This window comes from Hemitrygon akajei, chromosome 31 (genome assembly GCF_048418815.1).
Source record: "Hemitrygon akajei chromosome 31, sHemAka1.3, whole genome shotgun sequence".
NCBI lineage: Eukaryota > Metazoa > Chordata > Chondrichthyes > Myliobatiformes > Dasyatidae > Hemitrygon > Hemitrygon akajei.
The window spans coordinates 16,415,037-16,438,332 of record NC_133154.1 but is presented as its reverse complement, the minus strand read 5'-3'; the positions used below and the strand labels follow the sequence as shown (position 1 = coordinate 16,438,332).

Genomic DNA, 23,296 nt, shown 5'->3' with positions numbered 1-23,296 from the left:
TGCCTTAAGATCTATCCTGATCCTGCACATGAACCAAAGGAAACCTTAACCTATTCCATGCCTTATAAGACCTGGCGTGTGAAAAAAAGCTTGTTGACAATTTGCACGGAGAATTAGCTAGAAAGACATGGTGCACAGCGTGACACGGAAACTGTATAGTAAAGGAAGCTGTAGTTAGGTTCCTGTTGACTCTTTTGCAGCACGTTCCATAGTGAGAGCAACAAGAGCTACATGGACACGCTGATCCGCCGGCTGCAGATGTACTCGAAGAACCTGGAGCACCTGGTGGAAGAGAGAACAGCCCTCTACAAAGCCGAACGCGACAGGGCAGATCAACTGAACTACATGCTGCTACCCAAGTGAGCAGGGTTTCAGCCAGATTTATCTATGTCCTTTTGTTTCTGATTCCATTTCTCTGGATGGTTGCCTGCCCTTCCAGTGGGTAGTCGGCCATTCTGTGGACAGGTTTCAGTGACTGCATCTCGTTTATGATTAATTGTTTCACTGGAGGTGGGAAAATCCTCGTTCTCGCTGTGCCAGTTGCTTACCCGAATAGTGGAAATTTGGAGTTGCTGGTGCAAATAGTAATGATGAATTTAAGGGGGAAATTAAGTAAGCATGTGAGGGAGAAGGAACATAATGGTGGGGTTAGATGAGGAAGAATCTCATCTCAAACCAAACATAAATTGGTATTTAATTATTGAGATACAGCGCGGAATAGGCCTTTCCAGCCCTTTGAGCCGTCCCGTTGAGCAACCCCCGATTTAACCCTAGCCTAATCATGAGACAATTTACCACAGCCAATTATCCAACCAACTGATACATCTTGGGACTGAACCCGGACACCTGGAGGAAACCTACCCGGCCACAGGGACAACGCACAAACTCCTTACAGGCAGTGGCAGGAATTGAACCTGTAAAAGGTTATGCTGCCCTTGCCACCCGACCTTCCTATGCTACTGTGCTGCCCTTATGTAGTATAAACTGGCTGGGCCTTGTGATCCTTTCCAGCACTGTGCACACAATGTGATTCTCCATACTAATGCCATCTTTTTTCTTTTGAGAATTATTATCGAATATTTCAGGCAGTGTTTTCCATATTTCTACAACTTGCTGCAGTAAACCTAGTGAAGTTAGCCATCGGTTCAATTGTCAGTCCATGTGGCTCTGGAAATCAGTTTAAGATCTTGAGGGTATTTGACAGGGTGAATGTTCAGATATTTCCATTGGTGGAATAAGGGACTGGTCATTTATTGCTGAGGTGCGTGGAAACTTCTCAAATTTCCAGGAAATCTCTCAAGTATTATTTAAGGTGCAGAAAGATAAAGATTTAAAGTACTAAGGAATTAAGGATTGTTTAGAAGTGGTGTAGAGGAGTTGAGGCCAGCGTAGGTCAGCAGTTCATTTTTTCAGTTTAGAAACATAGAAAATAGGTGCAGGAGTAGGCCATTTGGCCCTTCAAGCCTGCACCGCCATTCAGTATGATCATGGCTGATCATCCAACTCAGAACCCTGTACCTGCTTTCTCTCCATACCCTCTGATCCCTTTAGCCACAAGGGCCAGATCTAACTTCCTCTTAAATATAGCCAATGAACCGGCCTCAACTGTTTCCTGTGGCAGAGAATTCCACAGATTCACCACTCTGTGTGAAGTTTGACAACTTTTCATCAGGATAGTGTGTACTATATAATGTGAGACGGGCAGACCAGGTAAAGTCAACAGTTTATCTCTTTTCAGGAGCCCTATTGAATCAATGGGATCTCAATAACAATTCAATTATATGGTGTTCACTTTTACCTGCTTTTTTTTCCAGATTAGTTACACTCACGTCAAGATCTTAAACTTCCCTTGTGGGACACAAATCTTTTCCGATTTGGCAGCCAGTTACTGGAAACCTTGTCCTTGTAGACTCACGCTGACAACTGGGAAGTGAATTGGACTCAGTTGATTCCTGTTTGGCCTGAGCAAGGGGTTTTGATAGTTTGGTTGATGCAGGATGCTGGTTAGAGTGTAAGTGGGGATCGAACTTGGTTTGATCAAGTAATGGTAGCACAGTGGCATAATGGTTAGCATAACAATACCAGTGATGCCAGTGATCCACGTTCTGTTCTGCTGCTATCTGTAGGGAGTTTGTACGCTCTCCCCATGTCCATGTGGGTTTCCTCCAGGTGCTCCAGTTTCCTCCCACAGTCCAAAGATATATGGGTTAGTAGGTTAATTGGCCACATGAGTGGCGTGGACTCGTTAGGGCAGAAGGACCTGTTACCATGATGTCTCTCTGAAAATATTCCTACCTAATTTCCAAAGGTTCTGCATTTTCAGCAAGGTAGAATGTCACGATGCACCAGTTGTGGGATATTGAAAGGTAGCGCTTGAAGAGCAATATTCTTGAGGCTAGCCGATGTAGCCCCAGCCCTTCTGTGAATCAGGAATATAGCAATCCCAATTCCCCATGAAACCCAAAATGGTCGTGGTCCAGGGACTGCAGCAACTTCCGTCACGATGTGAGGATCCCTATCTTCAGATTCAGTAACACTGTTAAAAAGTGCATTGATTCCTCACGGTGTTCAAAGTACATTTATGATCTAAGTATATATACTATATACAACCTTGAGGTTCGTCTCCTTACAAAACAAAGAAACCCAATAGAACCGACTAAAAAATTAGACCAACAAACATCCGATGTGCAGAAAAAACCCCGAACTGTGTAAACAATAAAAGTAAGCAAAGGGCATTCAGAACCGAAGTTCACAAAAGTGAGTCCACAGCCACAAAGCCAGTCATCACCGTGGCCAATCCAGGAGCCCCTTAGTTGCAGGCCACACCCTCAGTCCAGTGCAGAGACGAGTAAACCTTGCGAAACAGCGAGCCGAACATTGGCCTGTTCCTCACCTCCGCCCCGACACCCCGACCTTTTCAATCTCGCTTGGCGCTTAAATCGGTCCAACCTCAGATCGCTTCTGGCTCTCAGGCCTTGACTCTGACGCACTTCGCCTCAGTTCCGCCACGTCAAATTGCCTCCAAGTCTGCTCCAAGCAAAAGCCTACCTTCTCCTTTCTCGGACTAAGGCCCCTCTGCCTCAACTTGGCTCATACTACCACCCCCCCGCAACAACTGAATTGCACCTTCGAGACTTCAGTTCATATAGTAAAAATGCCACGTCGCACAGGCGGTTTAAAAGCTCAATTCTAAATTTGAAGTTACAGGCTATTGTTTGCAGTGATCGTATCAGCGAAAAAAAGCAAGTTGTCACTGTGCTTCACCAGCACTGTCTTAAACCAGAAAAAAAACGATCCCACGAAAAGCCAGGGTTTGTTCTGCTACGTTAATGGTGCAAGTTGGTATCTTAATTATACTTTTTTAAACCCAAAGGAGAGGTCATTCCTCTTTTTCTTTCTATTCCAGGCCTGTCGTGATACAACTAAAGACGACTGGCCGGGTGGAGCCTGAGCTTTTTGAAGAAGTGACCATCTACTTCAGTGACATTGTGGGGTTCACCACCATCTGTAAATTCAGCACTCCCATGGAAGTGGTCGACATGTTAAATGATATGTACAAGAATTTTGACCAAATCCTTGACAATCACGACGTTTATAAGGTGAGACGAGTTAACTGTGGTCAGACTCGGAAAGTTCTGCCTCTAGTGGAGGTGAGTTGTTGTCACTGAGTGATCGTCACTGTGGTCACACCAGATAATGCACTACTCAAGGGCGCTATTTCACACCTGGACAATCCCCTGTGAACAACTCTGAAAAGAGCTTGTAAGAGATAGCTATGCAATATTTTATTTATCTATTGAGATACAGCACAGAATAGGCCCTTCCTGCCCTTCGAGCCGTGACACCCAGCAATCCCCCTATTTAACCCTGGCCTAATCACAGGACAATTTACAATGACCAATTAACCTACCAATCGGTAGGTGTTTGTACTGTGGGAGGAAACTGGAGCACCTGGAGGAAACCCATGCAGTCATGGGGATAACGTACAAACTCCTTACAGGCAGTGGCGGAGATTGAACCTGGGTCGCTGGTACTGTAAAGTGTTGTGCTAACCACTACACTACTGGCCCCTAGGTGGTGCCTGGAACATTGAACACTGTTCTCATCTCCATTTTACCCTTAGACTGTGCAAAATCTTAGTCCATATTACCAAATTGTGCAATGAAATATCTACTCGCTCATTGATCACTTCAAAGTTCTTGAGGTGCTGCAAGGCACTTTGGGAATGCCAGAGTTTCTTCACTTATCAGTTTTTACACTTGCCTTAGGTGGAGACCATTGGAGACGCCTACATGGTGGCATCAGGCTTACCAGAGCGGAATGGAAATAGGCACGCGGTCGACATCACTCGCATGGCACTGGACATTTTGAACTTCATGGGGTCATTTGAGCTAGCCCACCTTCCGAGCCTGCCTATATGGATTCGGATTGGCATCCACTCAGGTAACTAGGAATGAGTGAACCCTCAAAGTTTCCAAAAAAAAAAGGAGTTCCTATGGCGTGGTTAAAAATCTTGGGATTCAATGCGGTGAGATGTATACCATTCACCCCTGGATATTTACATTTGAACACGAAAGAAATCATGGTTTTGAAGGGATGCAGACAGGAAATACAAGAATGATACTACAAGTGCAGAAATTCAGTGATATAGTGGGAGCAGAGAGGGTTAACACAAGAATATATTGGCCATCCCTGTGTTACAGCCACTTGGGTTATGAAAATGCACCTCTACAGAATTCACAAATCTTTACCCAAAAAATTAAGATAAGACCATAAGATGCAGGAGCAGAATTAGGCCATTTGACCCTTTGAGTCTGCTCCACCATTCAATTACGGCTGATCCTTTTTACTCTCCTCCTCAACCGCATTTCCCAGCCTTTGATGCCATGTTCAATCAAGAACCTATCAATCTCTGCCTTAAATACACCCAACGACTTGGCCTCCACAGCTGCACATGGCAACAAGTTTCACAAATTCACTACCCTCTGGCTAAATAAACTTTTCCGCATCACTGTTTTGAATGGACACCCCCTAGCCCGAGGCTGTGCCCTCTTGTCCTAGATTCTCCCAGCATACGAAACATCCTTTCCACATCTACTCTGTCTGGGCTTTTCAACATTCGGAAGGTTTCAATGAGACCCTTCCTCATCCTTCTGAATTCCAGTGAGTACAGACCCAGAGCCATCAAACGTTCCTCGTATGGTAACCCTTTCATTCAGAAACAGAGTAAAATTCTCACTCATGGAATGTGTGTGGGGAAAAAAGAGGTAATACAGTGGATCCTGGCTAATTAGGCTATTGGTAAATTGGGGCAGCTGCTTATTTGAGACAACTCTTAAAGCATTAAAAAAAAATCAAGAAATTTGCCAGAACTTTCTGTTTATTTTGGACAGTACATTGCTTAATTGGGACAGGAGACTGTTGCTGAGTGAATATTAGACACTACACCAAGCTTAGAGCAAATAGTTTATAAATAGCGCCAGTTGCACCTGTTTATGTTTGAAAAGTAGTGATTTTTGTCACTGATAGTTGGTGAGAGTTAAGCAGAAAGACAATTCAGAACTGTTTTGCTCACTCTGGTTTCAAGCATTCCAGCTTGGAGGTTTCAGAAATGGCTGGAAGTGAGAAAGAAACAATTTCACTGCTTCACCAAGTTAGGAACTATGAAAAATTTCAGGGTATCAACAATCACCTTGAATGTAACAATGAAAATGAAGAGTTGGAGAATAGAGTCGTCAATAGCATTCCATGAAGGCAGTTCATTATCTGTACTCGGTGTCTGTACAGATTTTGTTCATTGCGTATTCTGGATGAATTCCTCTATTAGGAACTCATACACAGTTTTATAGTACTGTATAGTATATAGTATTGAATAGTACTGTAGTACTATTGGTGGTGTTCTAATTTGTTATGCACTTCTTTTAATTCTTTGTTACTCAGTTTGTCTTTTTTATACCCTTTTAACTATTTCCATGAAATGTTGGCTAATTGGGACAGCCACTTAATTGGGCCAAGATTTACTAGCCCCCGATGTGTCTCAATGAACCGGAATCCATTGTAAATAAACACAAAATGTATTTATTCAGTTCACATTTCAGGATGCATGTGTGGATAATGCAGTTTCACATTACGGGAAATTATTGTATGGATTGTTTTCTAGGAACGACACCCCCCCCCCCCCATCCTGCCACAACATAGGGGTCATCTGTATAGAGGGATTTAAAATTATGAAAAGTTTTATGATTATTTGCACTGACAGGGCAATCAGCTGTGGAGGACTCAGATTTAATATAATTGACAAATGATCTTGTGTAGTGAAGGGGAAAGTATAGCTAGTTCTTAAGTACATCTACATCTAAAGTAAAACTTTAACTATTAGGGATTCAGGGAATTGAGACCTGAAATTGGATCAGCTAAGATGTTATAGTGATTGAGCTTGGGGAGTTCTATTGCCTATTTTTGATCCCCTGTTTTTACCCAGAATAAACGGACTGGAAGATTGGCAGAAACAGACTTAGACATGATTTCCTAAAGGATAAACCCTTGAAACATTTTACAAGGCACTGAGGAAAGAGTGAAATTGTGGGATTTATCGAATAGCTCTTCCAAATAACTGGTGCAAACTGAATGGGCTCAGACTGTGGTATTGTTGCCATTTCTCCCACTGATGCAGGTCCATGTGCTGCGGGCGTGGTAGGGACCAAGATGCCCCGTTACTGCCTATTTGGGGATGTAGTCAACACAGCCTCGCGTATGGAGTCCACAGGATTACGTAAGATATATATTTTAAATCCTCCTTTCTCTAGCCCAAAACCTCTCTCAACTTGTCTGCACACTGCCAGTTTCCCTCTTGATACCTTCCTGTCTCTCTGTATCTGTCTATATCTCCAGTTTCTTCCTCTGCCTGTCTCTGTGCTGTTTCATTTCTTTGATTGCATCTGTCTCTCCTGCCTCTCTGTCTCTGTCTTGCTGCAACTATCTTCTTCGGATGTCTCTCTGTTTCTTTTGATCTCTCTCTTTATGACTCTGTCTGTTTGTCCCTGTTTCTCTTTATCTTCTCCATATCCATGCCTCAGTTTTGTCTGCCTGATATGTCTGTCTGACCCTCTATATGTTTTAACATTCATCTAGAGTTCCATACAGAGTAATGCTTGCTAAAAGTCATTTCATCAAATGTTTCCAGAGTGATTATTGTGGAGATGAGGTACACAGTACCTTGTGCTTCCAGGGGAAGTACCCTGTACACTGGCCCATTGAACTCTCCAAGGACAGACACAATCTAGCCTGATGCAGAGTAGAACTCCTACTACATTGTTCCATCAAATAATTTCAAAGTAGTACAACATTAATTTTTTTTCTCCAAGCGAGTTACCATGAGTCAACTTTACGAAATTCTCTCTGGTTTAGCACTGTGCTATCAATTATTGTCATATGAAAGGTTCAGTAGATGATATATTCTTTCCTTAGTCTGAATTTATTTCCATTGGGACAGTATCTATCATCCAACTTCCTTAGCAACACACACAACATTCTGGAGGAACTCAGCAGGTTAGGAAGCAACTATGGAAATGAATAAACAGTTGATGTTTGGACCGAGATCCTTTTTAAGGACACTGTGATAACTAATCTGGAAAAATTCCTTCCTAGTTGTATTTTTAAAAATAAACCCTGTGTTGAATGATATTAAGAAACAAGTATTCTCTTTGCAGCGTTGAGAATTCATGTTAACCAGTCAACAATCAATATACTGAAGAGGACATCTTGTAAATTTGAATATGAGATGCGAGGAGAGACGTATCTGAAGGTAATCATTTAGTATGTGCTGTAACTCAAGTACTGAGGTTTGAGTGAACGTGATTCTGGAGCAACGTTGCAGTTGGTTGAATGGTTTCCTATTGGTTCTAAAAATTATCTGTATTCCTGTGAGATTTGTTGGCGGTGAGACTCAGCATTGCAGTAAGAAAGCTTAAAAGTGTTGGTACAATGCCACAGCCATGTTTGACATCAGACTTAATTGAGAGTGGATCTGCTGCAGACACATTGCTTCGGAATATGGCTTACAAATGATCTGTCTTTTGTCATTGATGGGGGTGAATTTCTGTGTGTATTTGAATTTGAGGGGAGTGCTCTTAATTATGGGTGGCCGGGCGGAGATATGTCTCTACCAAAGGAGATGTAAGGTGCTCCTTCCCTTCGCTAGCTTGCAGGTCACCCTTGGGTAAGGTGTAGCACCTGCTTAGCCCCCCGATTAGGGTTATGTGAAGCCATGGGAGCAGGTGGTGAATGGTCGTATGAGCAGCTGGTGCATATCACAAGTCCTGGTTATGCAACCACTGACACCAGGCAGACAATCTCTGGAGGGTATTGATAATGGTTGGGGTCACCCATCTTGTGAAGACACTGCCCAGAAGGTGGCAATGGCAAGCCACTTATGTAGAAAAATTTCCAAGCACAATCATAATCATAGACCACGATTGTCCACATAGTATGACACGGCACATAATGATGGTAATGCTCTTAGCTCCTCTCAAATAGTTGAGCCAAAGGCTGAAGTTGAGGTTGAGATTGAGGTTAAGGGTGAAAAAAGGCCAGTAAGAGTGGTTGGTGCTGCTTCCTGCATTTTTCTTGGAGTCCTGTGATGAATGGGGTGGCACGGTAGTGTAGTGGTTAGCACAATGCTTTACAGTACCAGTGGCCAGGTTCAATTTCTGCCACTGTCTATAAGGAGTTTGTACGTTCTCCCCGTGACTGCGTGGGTTTCCTCTGGTTTCCTCCCAGAGTCTAAAGATGTACCGGTTGGTAGGTTAACTGGTGATTGTAATTGTCCTGTGACAATTAGGATTAAATTGGGAGGGTTGCTAGGTGGCGTAACTGGGAGGGCCAGAAGGGCCTATTCTGCACTGTATCTCACTCAACAAATGAATAAGATCATACCCATTGCTAGATCCCCATTGTGGTTCCAGGGGCAAGTCTTCTATCACTGGGAAAGGTTGGCTGTGGAGGGCCCTTGAGGTGTCTTTCCCTTGGATAGGCTGGAGGCCTATCACCACAAGGCCTTTGTTGTTGCCACAGATGGAGGTCTCCTCTCTTTCAGATTATCACAATGGACCCCTGCATATCACTTTCCCAGACACTTAAAATGCCCTCTCGGAGTCAGCAACTCAGCCCGCTTCAGTTAGTTGCTCAAGTCCCTCGTGTGAGACTCGAAGCCTCGGCCTGCTGAATCAGAGACAAATGGGAAACTGGGAAGGCTGGATGAAAGTGGTGTTGATTGGGAATATTGATCAAAAGGGCTGGGGATTCTCCTCCAGAGCAAGGTAGACTTCTACACCGTGTAGCCTACAAATGGAATAATCGACCTTTTGTCTCTTTCAGGGACGGGGAACTGAGGTTACCTATTGGCTCATGGGAGAAACAGACCGCAATCTGAAGCTGCCAGCACCCCCTTCAGCGTAAGTATTTAGGCTGCATGGACAGTAATGCCGACAGCATTGGTTTGTAGTGGTCTAACGGCCAACAATGGCTCCTCAAAGTTCAAAGTGGAATTATTATCAAAGTATGCAACCTTGAGATTTGTCTCCTTGCAGGCAGCCACAAAACAAAGCAATCCAATAGAACCCATTAAGAAGGACTGCCAAACACCCAGAGTGCCGAAAAGAACCCCTAATTGCGCAAACAATAAAACATAAGCAAATAACATTCAGAACTGAAGTTCACGAAAGTGAGTCCTCAGCCACAAAGCCAGGCCTCACTGCCTCAGCTACCCCACCTGAACTTGGAGCTAATTAATCATAAACAAATAAAGGGCAGTATGTGAATTTGGGGTACTGCTGTGTTTTTTACTGTCATTATATACCTGGAGAAAATGGTGGTGTGCTTCTTTAAGCTCCTGGCGTCCTTGTGGTGAAAATTTGTTAATCGTCAGGTTTAGTCAGTTCAGTCGCATTAAGCTGCATCATGGAAGTCAACCACATCATGGGACAGAATTCTCAAGGAGAACTGACCAAGTGGCATGGTAAATTGCTGCATTTTTACATCAATATAATAGCTTTCATTGTAACTTTCCTAGTCCTAAGCTACGCACGATGCAGTGCAAATCCAATGCTACATTATTTATTCTAGATAAGGCTTTCGAGGAATCCCTAGGGCCTAGAGTCCTGCGGAGATGAGGGGTTGTCCAATGCAGTGAAGATTGACCCACGTATACTGGAGTTTAGAAGAACAGGAAGATCTTCGCTGGGCAGAGCACTCCAAGGTAGTGGAGAGGGAACAGCTATGTGTGGAAATGCAGTAATGATAGGAAATTTCATTGGCAGGATAAACAGGTATTTCTGAAATAGTCAGTGTAATTCCTGTATGATATATGGCCTCCCTGGTGTCAGGGTAAAGCAAAGCACTGAGTGGGTGTTACACATTGCTTGCAGTGAGATCAGGAGGGCAGGAGCTGAGCTCCTATTGTCAGATGTTCAGGAAGTGCCAGGAAACCCACTCCAGTAGCAGAGTAAAATTGTGAAGAAAAAGGCAGACTAATGCTTGGTGAACACCATGGGAGGGTTTCGGATTCTTGTTGCATTGGAATCACCTCTGGTGCTGGTAGGCCTGTTTGGGTAAGGAAGGGTCTGGGTAAAGGGCAAGGAGGAATCGTTTGTGAAGGAGAACTTTGATCAGCTTGTTTTTGACCAAGTGAAGAAGGAGCCTTTATACTAAACGCAAGTCTGCAGGACCAATTTCCTTCTCCTTGGATTTATATGATCCAGTAAAGCAGCAGTTCCCAACATTTTTATGCCATGGAGCCTTACAGAGGGGTTGTGGATCCCAGGTTGAGAACCCCTGCCTAAAGGAAACAGTCACTTTCCCAATGAATAAATACATTGCCTTTTGTGATTCTGAGCTTCACAGGTTGGCTAGATCCTAGTTTCAGTATCAAGCTGTACTGATAACCAAAATCACTCATAAGCTCTGAGTGTTGTCCTAGCCCAGGGGTGTCAAACTCATTTTAGGTCACGGGCCGGATTGAGCAAAATGCAGCTTCATGCGGGCCGGATCAGTCGGACGCGTGCGAACGCAGCTTTCGTTGCCTCCGTTTTTTCAGCCTGCTCTCATGTGTCTCAGTCTCTGCTATAACTACAAAGTGTTTCACTTTACAAATTCCGTTTCTTATGAAGAAGACTGCCGAGCAAGACTGCCGAATAAACACCAAAAACCCTGAAAACCTGGTACCTGAATAAACTCAGCATTAGCCATGTCATACGCCATAGGCGCTTCGATTACTGGGGCCAGCTTTAATAGTAATTAGATATTATCTCGCGGGCCAAAGATAATTCCACCGCGGGCCGGATTTGGCCTGTGGGCCTTGAGTTTGACATATATGTCCTAGCCTAAGGAAGTTAAATTAGACAGTTAGTCTGCTGCAAGTCATCAGGTAGGGAGGCCATGAGGTTCTATATGGTCAAATTTGGCCATGAGGTTCTATATGGTCAAATTGTCTCCTAACTTTGATTGGGGTACAGGTCTAAGGGCTGCCACTACCCCTGAAAGTCTAACTTGTTTGGATGAAGAAAAGTCTCGAAGAAGATGGCCAGGTAAGTTGTAGATGGTGGAAGGAATAGCAAGACATGGTGACAGATTGAGCTGGATCTCGGGAGGCCTGTGTGGACTAGCAATGCGGTGTCTCCTGACCACTATGAAACATTTTAACAGTGGCTGCAATAACTCACTACCACCTTCTCAAGGACAAATGAGATGGTGGGAGAAATGCTGGCCTCATGAGTGATTTTCATGAATGAGGAAACAGGTAACGTGTTGTCCTTGCTTGTTCCAGAGATGGTGTCCTCCCCCTCCCTTCTTCTATTCCTCACTCTGGTCTCCTACTTCTTCTCCCCTGCCTATCACCTCCCCTGGGTCCCCTCCTTCTTCCCTTTCTCCTATAGTCCACGTTCCTCCCCTGTGAGATTCCTCCCTCTCTAGCTCTTGACCTCCCCCCCACCAACCTGGCTTCACTTATCACCTTCTTGCTAGCCACCTCGCCCCATCTTTCTATTCTCGCGTCTTTCTTCCTTTCCAGTCCTGAAAAAGGGTGACGGCCCAAAACGTTGACTGATAATTTCCTTGGATGCTGCCTGATCCGCTGAGTTCCTCTGGTATTTTGTGCGTGTTGCTCTGGATTTCCAGCATCTGCGGACTTCCTTGTGTTTATGATTTATCGAGTCTGTTGCAACGTAGGTAGACTTGCGGCGACCAGACGATTGAGGAATCACTTATTTGCTTTCAATTCCACAGGGAGAACTTGCAGAGACTTCAGGCTGACTTTGCTGAGATGATTATCAAGTCTCTGGAGAAGCGGAGAACGTCCGAGTACAAGACAGTAACTAAAGAGGAACTTGAATACCTGCAGCTTGGCTCTACGGAGTTACTCAGCACCTACTTGTAGCTGTGAGGAACAGGATAACTGTTTTCTGGAGATGCCTGGGACCTCTTACATGCACCATTCTTCAAACGTTCACTCTTGATTTTAAAAGGATATGATGTGTGAAACTATTGCTGCTGAATATTTGTGCCTTTCCAGGTCAATGCTGGGGCACAGAACATCTTTTCTAGCTTCAGTATCAGGTTCCTTTAGGTGCAGTGTAGCAGGGGCGGCCTACAGAGTGACCTCACTTTGTGCTCAGCTTTATTAAGGAGCTGTAGGTGAGGTGTTGCTCCATGCAGGCATGGTGTGAATTTCTCAAGTGTCCGCTGAAATCCTCTCAACATTGAGTCATGGTCTGAAGCAAAAGTTCCAGACTGACTTTGTACACAATACCGAGGAAGACTTTCAGAAGTTAAAGCCCAGATCTGATTACTCAGACGGAAGGACCCCGTGCTGTGAAGGGGTTCTCCCATTATCCTGGCCAATAATCTCACCCTGGCCTACGTCAGCAACTGAATAACCAACGTATTAATGGGATGTTTGTCAGCGTAACAGGTCACGTCAGTTTGCCCATAAAACAGTGACTGCACGTCAAAGTTATTTAGTTGTCCACAAAACAGTTTTGAACATCATGAATGTGGAAAAGCCTTCACATAAGTACAACCATTTTAGTTTTTTGCAATTTTTCTTTGCAGCACAGGTAGTGTAGTAGATAGCACAACGCTTTACAGTACGGATGACCCAGGTTCAATTCCTGCCACTGTCTGTAAGGAGTTTGGATGTTCACCCCATGAATGGGTTTCCTCTGGGTGCTCCGGTTTCGTCCCATAATCCAAAGATGTACTGCTTGGTAGGTTAATCGGTCATTGTAAATCAGGCAAGTGGTAACTAGGCAGGTTGCTAGTGGTGCTGGTATAAATAACTAAAAGCAAATAGGAACAGCTTTAGTTAGAAGCAATGTGTTGTACGTATTAACTTCAGATTCTTGATTGGTCAGGGCATGAAAGGATATGGGGAGCAGGCAAGGAATTAAGGCTGAGAGGAAAAATGGATCAGCTGTGGTGAAATTGCCTGAGCAGACTCGATGGGCCAAATGGCCTAATTCTGCTCCTATGTCTTATTGTCTTAAACTGCACCATCAGCTACTTCCACGGCAGATATAACATATAAAGCTTTCTCTACACTGTCTCATCCATGGTCTTCAGGTCAGGTATTTAGAGGCAATGCAGTACTTGATGCTGTTACATCAACCATCTCCTATTCAGCTACAGCAGAGGCATTTTACAGCCTTCTCTACATTACCCCTTATACCACCTCTGAGTATAATAGAGGCTCAAGGCTCATTCTACATTGCCTGATAAGGTGCCTTCAGTTCAGGTGTATCAAAATAGTTGTCCAAAAGTAAATCTCCTTAAACCCTCCTGGGTACGTGCCCCATTCTCAGAATAAGTCTCCTTAAGTATCTCTCAGTGCAATATTCTGTTTTCCACCACTGCATCTTTTGCCCAGAATATGCAACACCAGTCCAACTGCTCCATTACTCCAAATTATTTGTGCTTTGGACTTGGTTGGTTTGCTGTTTTGGATCTGTGCCTCATTTGAATTAGGAACACAGAGAAACTGCTTGTCCCCTTGCGTTCTGACATTCAACAAGATCACAGCTGATCCAATTGAAACCTTACCTCTATGTTATCATCTACCTGTGGTAGCTTTTCTCCCAGTGTCACCTGTCTGATGTAGTCCTGTGACTCTCATTTCACCAAGACAGTTCAGAGAGGGGGAGATGGTTGATGGAGGGAAATTTGCCCCTAGGGTAAATCTACCTCCTCCCCCCCATTCTGACTCACTGATTGGCCTAGCAAAGCCGTGTGAGTTTTTTTTGTGAGCAAATTCATATGGAAAGGCACTTAATTTCATTTCTTGATATTAAATAATATGAATATTTATATTACTGATGCAGAGTGGTAGTTAAGAATTGGAGTGTAGAATAGGCAGATGGAGACTTCAGCTGACAAGAGATTCAGAAGAGGTGATTTTTCCTTTCTAACACCATACTTTTTAATATTCATTTTCTAGACATATGGGCACCACAAACAGGATCAGCACGTACTGCCCGTTTTTATTTATTCTTGAAGAAGACTTACCTTGAATGGATGAAATCCCACAGGGAGGTTAGGTAGGGAGTACCGGGATTTAGACTCCTCAGCAATGAAGGAATGGCGATAGATTTCCAAGTCAGGATGATGTGTGACTTAGAGGATGACAAAATGCTGATGGTGTTCCTCTATACCTGCTGGGCTTGTCTCTCTTGGTGGCAGAAGTCACAGCTTTGGGCAGTACCACTGGAAAGGTCCAACTGAGTAACTGCAGTGCAAATTTTAGTTAGCTCACACTGCGGCCACTGTGAACTGATAGTGGAAGGAATGAGTGTTTACAGGAAGGGGTGGGGTGCCAATCAAGTGAACTGCTTTGTCCATGGGTGGTGTTTAGGTACTTGAGAGTTGGTGGTGGGGCATTCATCCAGGCAAGTGGAAACTATTCCATCACATCCCTGACGTGCCCTGTAGATGGTGGAAAGGCCTCGGGCTGTCAGAAGGTGAGCCATTCTCCTTTGAGATCCTGAGATCATTACCTGAATGTTTCAACTGACTATTCAAACACGGTGAAGCTGTGCCAATTTTTGGGGAATTTACTTGTGACTGATAAAGAACCAGCTAACTGAAATAGGCAGTCTTACACGTGAATAAGATTGGGAAGAAGATGTAGAGGAGCGGGTTAAGGAGAGATTGCCAAGAGTTTGAAAAGGCTGGTTCACCCTCGAACATCCACAGACTCAAAACCCATGGAAGTGTTGTGATGAACCCAAAGTATTATGGGAAAGCTAGTTGTAATCATTGTCTATGGATGTTATCAGTGTATGCTTAATTCTTATGAAAGTCAATAAATGCAGTTACTTTAAAGGAGTAACTTGTAAATGGCGCCAAGGACTTGTTTTTATTGTTTCTTTAACAGAGTAAAATACAATATCCAAGATGTTTCACAGGCAGGATATATATATATATATATAAAAACACAAGGAGATCTGGAGTAGGTGAGCAAAATGTTGGTTAGAATCATGGTAATACAGCACGGAAACAGGCCGTTCAGCTCAACTGCTCCATACTGACAAAGATTCTGATCTAAGCCAGTCTCTTTGCCTGCACTTGGCCCATATCCCTCCAAACCAGGGGTTCCCAAACTTCTTATGTCATGGACCAATACCATCAGCCAGTGGCCTGTGGACCCCAGGTTGGGAACCACTGCTTGAAACCTTGTAGCTGTCCGAGTACCTTTTAAATGTCGTTAATCTACCTGCCTCAACCACTTCCTCTTGCAGCTCATTCCATATACTAGACAATTTTGGGATGAAAAGTTGTCTCACAAATTCCTATTAAATCTCTCCCCTCTCACCTTCAAGTCATTTTTTACTGTCATTTCGACCATAACTGCTGGTACAGTACACAGTAAAAACAAGACAACGTTTTTCAGGACCATGGTGCTACATGAAATAATAGAAAAACAACACAAAAACTACACTAGACTACAGTCCTACACAGGACTGCATAATGTGTGCCCCCTATTTCCTAATTTTCCAACCCTGAGAAAAAGACAGCGCAAATTCACCCCAACTATGTCCTTCATGATTTTCTACATCTCTGTAAAACTACCCTCATAAGTTCAAACTTCAAAGTGCATTTATTAACAAAGCATGCATGCGGTATACAACCCTGAGATTTGTCTTCCCACAGACAGCCACAAAACAAAGAAACGCCAAAAGAGCCCATAAAGAAAAGAAGACTGCCAAGCACCCAATGTGCAGGGGGAAAAACAAATCATGCAAGCAATAAATGTAAGATTTAACATTTAGAGCAAAAATGAGTCCTCAGACATGAATCCTGGAGCAGGTCACAGCCTCAGTACAGCGCATAGGAGAGTAAACTTCATGGAACCTGCTGACACAACCTCGGTACAACATGTAGGAGAATAAACTTCATGGAACCTGCAGACACAAAGACTGGAGCAGACACAGCCTCTGCCTCAGCGCGGCACAAAGTGGAGCAAACGTCACGGAGAAGCGAGCAGAACTGGCCCAACTTCAGCCTCTGGTCCTGACATCCTTCCTTTTCAATCCGTCTGACCAGGCACTTAAATCAGCCACACAACACAAACAAAAAAGAACAACTCATGCAAATGGCAAAGAATGAGCGAAAAACACAAAATAAAACACTAAAGCACAGAGTCACTGAAACAGTCAAGGAATGTTCAGTTTAGTTGAGCACCATGTCATTCGTTGACTGCAGGCTGCAGAACTAGTCTGCACCAATCAAAATCACACAAAATAGCAATAGAAAAGGAGTAACTTAAAAACCAGGAACACAGAACTAGAGTCCAGTCCACAAACTGCATTGATTAAACCTTGCTAAGAATAGCTACTCACTGTTGATATTAGTTGAAAATGGGTTTTAGGATATGACCTGAAAAAAAAAAGTTAGAGAGACCGAGGGGTTTTAGTGAGCTTGGAGCCTGGGTCATTGAAAACTTGATCACCAATGGTGGAGCAAACAGATTAGAGATATCTAAAAGGATCAAATTAGAGAAGTTTAGAGATCTCAGTGGGTTGCTGGGCTGGGGGAAAGATAAGGAAAGAGTGGTATAATATTTAAAATCAAAGGATTTAAAACAATAGTTTAAAATTAAGTCGATTCTTAACAGGGAACCAAAGTAATTGAGTAATACATGGTGATGGGTGAATGGATGGTGCAAGTTAGGATTCTGGAAACAGTATTTTGGATAATAATCTCTTCTTGGGATACAGGTATCGATTTTAACCAATTTTTCAATGATAAACACTGCCATCTCCATCAGGGATGATACCTGGGAATATCTAGTCCGGTGGTATTTCCGTTCCTCCTGATTGGTTAGTCCTCATCCAATCAGCTTTCTGCTGCCCCATCTTGTTTACAATCAAATTCCAGTTCTTACTTAGAGCCAGACCTTTGTCTTTGTTAAAATTCCACCTGGTGAAGGAAGTCATTGAAATAGAACTAAAGGAAAATAATTTTAACAAAGATGAAGGTCTCACTCTAAGAAGAACTGGAATTCGATTGTAAACAAGGTGGGACAGCGGAAACCTGATTGGATGAGGATTAACCAATCAGGAGGGATGGAATACAGGGGTATAAATGCCACTGGACTAGATTTACCAGGTGTCATTCCTGATGTAGATGGCAGAGCTTGTCACTGAAACGTTGTTTAAAATCAGTACTGGTACCCAGCTGGAAGCCGAAGAAGAGTTTATTTGTCATATATGCCAGGGAAGCACCAGATCCTTTTTCAATATTTTGAATATAGTCTCAGCAGAAAGAAAGAAAACAATTGCAATCATTATATTTGAATGTAAAAATGAGATGTTGGGTTAAGGTGAGAATGTACTAGGTGGCATGATTAGTAAGTTTGTGGATGACACTAAAATTGGTGGTATGGTAAGCAGAGAAGAAGTTTATCTGCGATTACAATGGGATCTTGATCAACTGAGCCACCGGTCCAAGGAATGGCAGATGGAGTTTAAGATAAATGTGAGGTACTGCATTTTGATAAGACAAACTGGGGCAGAATTTACACAGCAAATGGTAATGACCTGGGAGGTATTAGACCACAAGACCATACGATATAGGAGCAGGATCAGGCCATTTGATCCATCAAGTATGCTCCGCCATTCGATCATTCCATCTCAACCCAGTCTCCTGCCTTCACCCAGTGAACTTTCATGCATGGGCTAATCAAGACCCTATCAACTTTCGCCTTAAATATACCCAATGACCTGGCCTCCAGAGCTGCCTATGGCAATGAATTCCACAGATTCACCACCCTCTGGCTAAAGAACTTCCTCCTCATCTCTATTCTGAACACAAGTCCCTCTATTCTAAGGCTGTGTCCTCTGGTTTTAGGCTCCCCCACATAGGCAACATTCTGGCCACATCCACTCTATCTCGGCCTTTCAACGTTTGATAGGTTTCAATGAGGCTCCCCCTCATTCTTCTAAATTCCAGTGAGTTCTGCAGAACAGAGACCTCAGGGTGCAGATACAGGTTCCTTGAGAGTGGAATCAGTTCAATATTGAGGTGAGTGAAGTTATCCATGCCGGTTCAGGAGCCGATGGTTGAAAGCTAATATCTGCTCCTGATCCTGATGTTGTCGGCCCTAAGGTTTCTGTACCTCATTCCAACTTCAGCAGTTTACATAATTTATTATTATTATACTGTAATTTGCCCTTTACTGTGCCTATTGTCTTGTTTATTAACTAATGTACTGTCTTGCACTGTTTTGTGCACTTTATGCAGTCCTGTGTCGGTCTGAAGTCTAATGTAGTTTTGTGTTGTTTCAGGTAGTCTAATGTAGTTTTAGAACATAGAAGAGTACAGCACTGTACAGGCCCTTCAGCCCACAATGTTGTGCTGACCCTTAAACCCTGCCTCCCATACGACCCCCCACCTTAAATTCCTCCATGGACAATCAGATTTCAAAGCTTGGGGAGCGGGTAAGCAGTGGGAATGTTGGCAATAAGCCTTTTCTAACCACCTTTGGAAGTTACACAGAAATTGAGAGGATAAAAATTAAAATTAGCATGTGTTAACATTGTAGATGGCTTCTGCAGAGGATGAAGCAAAATTAATTCTAAAGGACAAAGAAACAATTAAGACAAAGCTTTGAAATCTGATTGTCTATGGAGGAATTTAAGGTGGGGGGTTGTATGGGAGGCAGAGTTTAAGGGTCAGCACAACATTGTGGGCCGAAGGGCCTGTACGGTGCTGTACTCTTCTATACAGAACTATACAGAACATCATTAGGGCATCAGACAATCATGTTCTATATGTTCTGTCTGTAAATAGTTCTGTATTTAGCTGCACAATCATATGTATAAAGTGAGCAGAGCAGGGGGCTAAGTACAGACGATCACCTGTGCTGGTGGGGAGTGTGGAGGAGATGTTGCTAATCTGTACTAACCGGGGTCTACCAGTGAGGAAATTGAGGATCCAGTTGCAGAGGGGACTACCAAACCCTAGATCCAGAGACTGCAGATGCCGGAATCCGGAGCAACACACTGGAAAAACTCACTGGAAGAAGGCAGCATCTATGGAGGGAAATAGCCAGTTTATATTTCAGGTTGCAAGAGATCCTTGTGAATCTGAACTCTTATTTTTGTCTTTTGGGCTTTAGTCATCTCGTTTCATTGTTATGTACTTGTTCCTTGTTCATAGACAGAGGGTCTATCACTTCACACATTTGCACCAGTAACTTACTGAAGACACTAGCCTAAATCTCTTCATGAGGAAAACTGTAAGAGTCAGGCCACAATCAAACCTTTCTCTATGATTATTTGATCTTTGTCTTAATTGTTTCTTTGTCCTTTAGTATTAATTTTGCTTCATCCTCTGCAGAAGCCGTCCACAATGTTAACACATGTTAATTTTAATTTTTATCCTCTCAATTTCTGCGTAACTTCCGAAGGTGGTTAGAAAAGGCTTATTGCTAACATTCCCACTGCTTACCCGATCCCCAAGCTTTGAAATCTGATTGTCTCTTGAATCATGAGAAAATCAGCAGACGCTGGAAATCCGAGCAACACACACCAAATGCTGAAGGAACTCAACAATTCAGGCAGCATCTATGGAAAAGTGTAAACGCCCACTGTTTAACTCTTTTCCATAGAACCTGCCTGGCCTGCTGCGTTTCTCCAGCATTTTGTGTGTGTGTGGTGGTTGTCTTTTGCATTAATTAGCTGATGCTCCCAATTATCGACTTCTTGTATTTCTGTAGGTAATTTTTCCATTTTAATCATTGACGTAAAGTCCGATTTCTGTGACATTGGTGTTTCGTAACTCGAAATTTTCTTCTGTACTGTATATTAAAAAGTGGGTAGGGGGAACAAAAAATACACTTAATGGTGTAAATTGCAACATATTCGGCCCCAGTGGCCTAATGGATAAGGCACTGGCCTCCTAAGCCAGGGATTGTGGGTTCGAGTCCCATCTGGGGTGATGAATTTTTAAAAATGCAGGGTTTCCTTGTCTTGAGTTCTCTTTATGTGAGTCTAAGCACATTGGCAAATGTTGTTTAATTAAGATCGTCTATGTTCTGAAAAGTGTTTCCGCTTTAGTAGCAAAAGACACAGGTTTAGGATGGTTGGCAAAGAAGACATTGGTAGCAGATTGAGTTAGTCCTGACGAAGGGTCTCGGCCCGAAACGTCGACTGTACTTCTTCCTATAGATGCTGTCTGGCCTGCTGTGTTCCACCAGCATCTTGAGATATGAAGAGTTCTTAGTTTCATTTGCGCTGCCTTAAAAAGACACCGCAGTAAACTTTCAAGGGAAACGTCATAAATATGGCTGTTTGAAAATTTGCTCACAAAGAAACATCATCCTTCATTGTTGTTCTTTCGAAGAGCTGCAGCGGTCGCGGCGGGCCTCATTTGGTGGTGTGGTGTATAAAATGAAACCTCGTGTTGAAACCTTTCGTCGACAAGGCAGCGCACGAATTACCACTAATAATCCAGCATGTTTTTTTTCCCCCTAATAGAGACAACGAGAGACTGCAGATACCGGAATCTGGAGCAACATACAAAATACTGGAGTAACTCAGTGGTTCAGACAGCATCCGTGGAGGGAAGTTGACATACAGATCCTTCAAATGGACTCCTTAAGCTGTATTATGGTGAACTGATCAGCACCATTGCAAAGCTTAATTCATTTGTTACCCATAAGTTTTAAATATGGAGCAATAAAAAAAACAAGCAAACACTGCAATTCTTTCACTTCTAATCAAATTAAATATTCCAAATAATCATTCATAAAGTAAGACATAGATACTATACTTTGAATTCTTCAACCTGAAGCCCCAGTGGCCTAATGGATAAGGCACTGGCCTCCTAAGCCAGGGATTGTGGGTTCGAGTCCCATCTGGGGTGATGCTGAGTTTTCATTCATTTTGCTCTGCGAGTTTTAAAACCGTATTAAGGGGTTCGTTTTCAATTGTGTTATTCACTTTAAAAAGATATTCACGAATTTATTCCTTAAGATTGAATTGTGCCTGCTGAACCAGTACAATATTTCACAAAGAAGAGAAAATCTTCAAATGCCCGAAGTCCATGCAACACACACAAAATGCTGGAGGACCTCAGTCTGCTCAGTACAATATTTCGGAGCCTTTCTGCCTCCTGTAGTAAACATAGTGTAATTACAACAATCTTTCCAAGTCAAGTCACTTTTTATTGTCATTTCGACCATAACTGCTGGTACGGTACACGGTAGAAACGAGACAACGTTTTTCAGGACACTGGTACTACTTGAAATAATATAAAAACTACACTGAGCTACGTAAAACAACACAGAAACTACACTAGACTACGGACCTACCCAGGACTACATAAAGTACACAGAACAGTGCAGGCATTACCAGTGCAGGCATTACTAATTTAAACTTGATTACATTAAGTTTAAAAATTCAGAACGCTTCCTATAAGAATTTTTATGTATCAGTTTTATTTTCCGAACGGACATGATTTGGAAATGTGATTTGCCATTATTTTCCCGAGATAGTGAAAAATTATGTCAAACATTAATATTATTGATCACAGTAATGTGAATATCTTTTTCATTCTGATGTGCACTGAGACCCAGGTAAATGTTTTCTCTTTTAAACCCGCATCCACGTTCCACTTTGATTTCGTGAGGCACAAACTCTGCCTTATTATGTATAGTACTCAGAAAAGATATAACATTTAGGGAAAATCAATGGCAGAAGGTACAGAAGCTTGAACTCCCATAGTACTAGGTTTCAAGAACAGGTACATCTCTTCCAACAGTCAGTTCTTCAACCAACCGGCAAAACCCTAATCACGCAAACACGAGGAAATCTGCAGATGCTGGAAATTCAAGCAACACACACAAAATGCTGGTGGAACACAGCAGGCCAGGCAGCATCTATAGGGAGAAACACTGTCGACGTTTCGGGCCGAGACCCTTCGTCAGGACCCCAATCACTACAGAGTAGCAACACATTGATCACCGGACATTGTACTTTGTAAAAAATGTGTGTAACTTTATTTGATTTATGATTCAATTTATGATTTTTTTTCTCTTGAAAGCTTCTTATATGTGCCTGCGACACTACTGCAAGCAAGTTTTTCGTAGCGCTTGTACATAAAGTGCACTTATGCATACGGCAATGAACTCGACTTTGACAATATGTAACACGGGGGCAAATATTTCACACAGTTTTTGTGGGATGGCTTTATGCCGTCAAAAGAGGCAGCGAGGTTTAAATGTGAAATAGGAAAGTCCCGCTGTTATAGTTTACTTTCAGCAAGATCTACAGTGTGTCGAGTGCTGATAAGCCTCTCGCCAGGATGTGGATCGATGTGTTCTGTGAGCGATCATTCAGGTCTGTTGGTAGCGCTCTGTTGTTTTCCGATCAATATGGCGGCTGTCGGCGGGGACTGGCGCTCGGGAGCGACGGCTTCACGGTACGAGCCTGGCCTGAGACAGTGTGTTCCCCTCACTTGAGGCTGCGCCAAATGACCGCTATCCTTATGCCCGGGTAACAGGCGTGGGATGCCTGCGATCCGCGGTTACGCCAAACGGCAGCGATGGCCTGCCATGTTGGGCAAAGCCTCGGTATTTCCAGTCGGTCGTGACGGGGAGAGTTCAGTAGGCGGGGCGGCTGTTGCAGACGGTTTGGGCCGATCAGCCGCAAGAGGGCGGAGGACAGCGGGGCGCAGAGTTAAAGAGAAAGAGCGGGAAGAGCTTGTTGCCCCGAGAGAAATGCTATCCTTGGACCCCTGGGATTCA

The 23,296-nt window shown here is 43.3% G+C and overlaps 2 protein-coding genes and 2 non-coding genes across 8 annotated transcripts in view; all 4 read left to right on the top strand.

Annotated features, from left to right (window-relative positions):
• Positions 1-15,387, top strand: part of LOC140719486 (guanylyl cyclase C-like) — a 77,380-nt gene extending 61,993 nt beyond the window's left edge. For both annotated transcript variants that reach the window (XM_073034196.1, XM_073034195.1), the window contains 7 exons: positions 201-359; positions 3,407-3,599; positions 4,269-4,443; positions 6,674-6,772; positions 7,710-7,804; positions 9,376-9,452; positions 12,280-15,387. In XM_073034196.1, coding sequence (XP_072890297.1) covers positions 201-359; positions 3,407-3,599; positions 4,269-4,443; positions 6,674-6,772; positions 7,710-7,804; positions 9,376-9,452; positions 12,280-12,430 — 949 coding nt within the window. In that variant the 3' untranslated portion in view covers positions 12,431-15,387. The remainder of the gene's footprint in view (positions 1-200; positions 360-3,406; positions 3,600-4,268; positions 4,444-6,673; positions 6,773-7,709; positions 7,805-9,375; positions 9,453-12,279) is intronic.
• Positions 15,388-20,414: 5,027 nt separating this feature from the next.
• trnar-ccu (transfer RNA arginine (anticodon CCU)) lies at positions 20,415-20,487 on the top strand. Its single transcript has one exon. It is a non-coding gene; the product is annotated as a tRNA-Arg (tRNA).
• Positions 20,488-21,341: 854 nt separating this feature from the next.
• Positions 21,342-21,414, top strand: trnar-ccu (transfer RNA arginine (anticodon CCU)). Its single transcript has one exon. It is a non-coding gene; the product is annotated as a tRNA-Arg (tRNA).
• Positions 21,415-22,883: 1,469 nt separating this feature from the next.
• hmgxb4a (HMG box domain containing 4a) overlaps positions 22,884-23,296 on the top strand; it is a 58,294-nt gene continuing 57,881 nt past the window's right edge. For all 4 annotated transcript variants that reach the window (XM_073033542.1, XM_073033541.1, XM_073033540.1 and 1 more), the window contains exon 1: positions 22,884-22,971. The gene's annotated coding sequence lies outside the window, so the exon portion shown is untranslated. The remainder of the gene's footprint in view (positions 22,972-23,296) is intronic.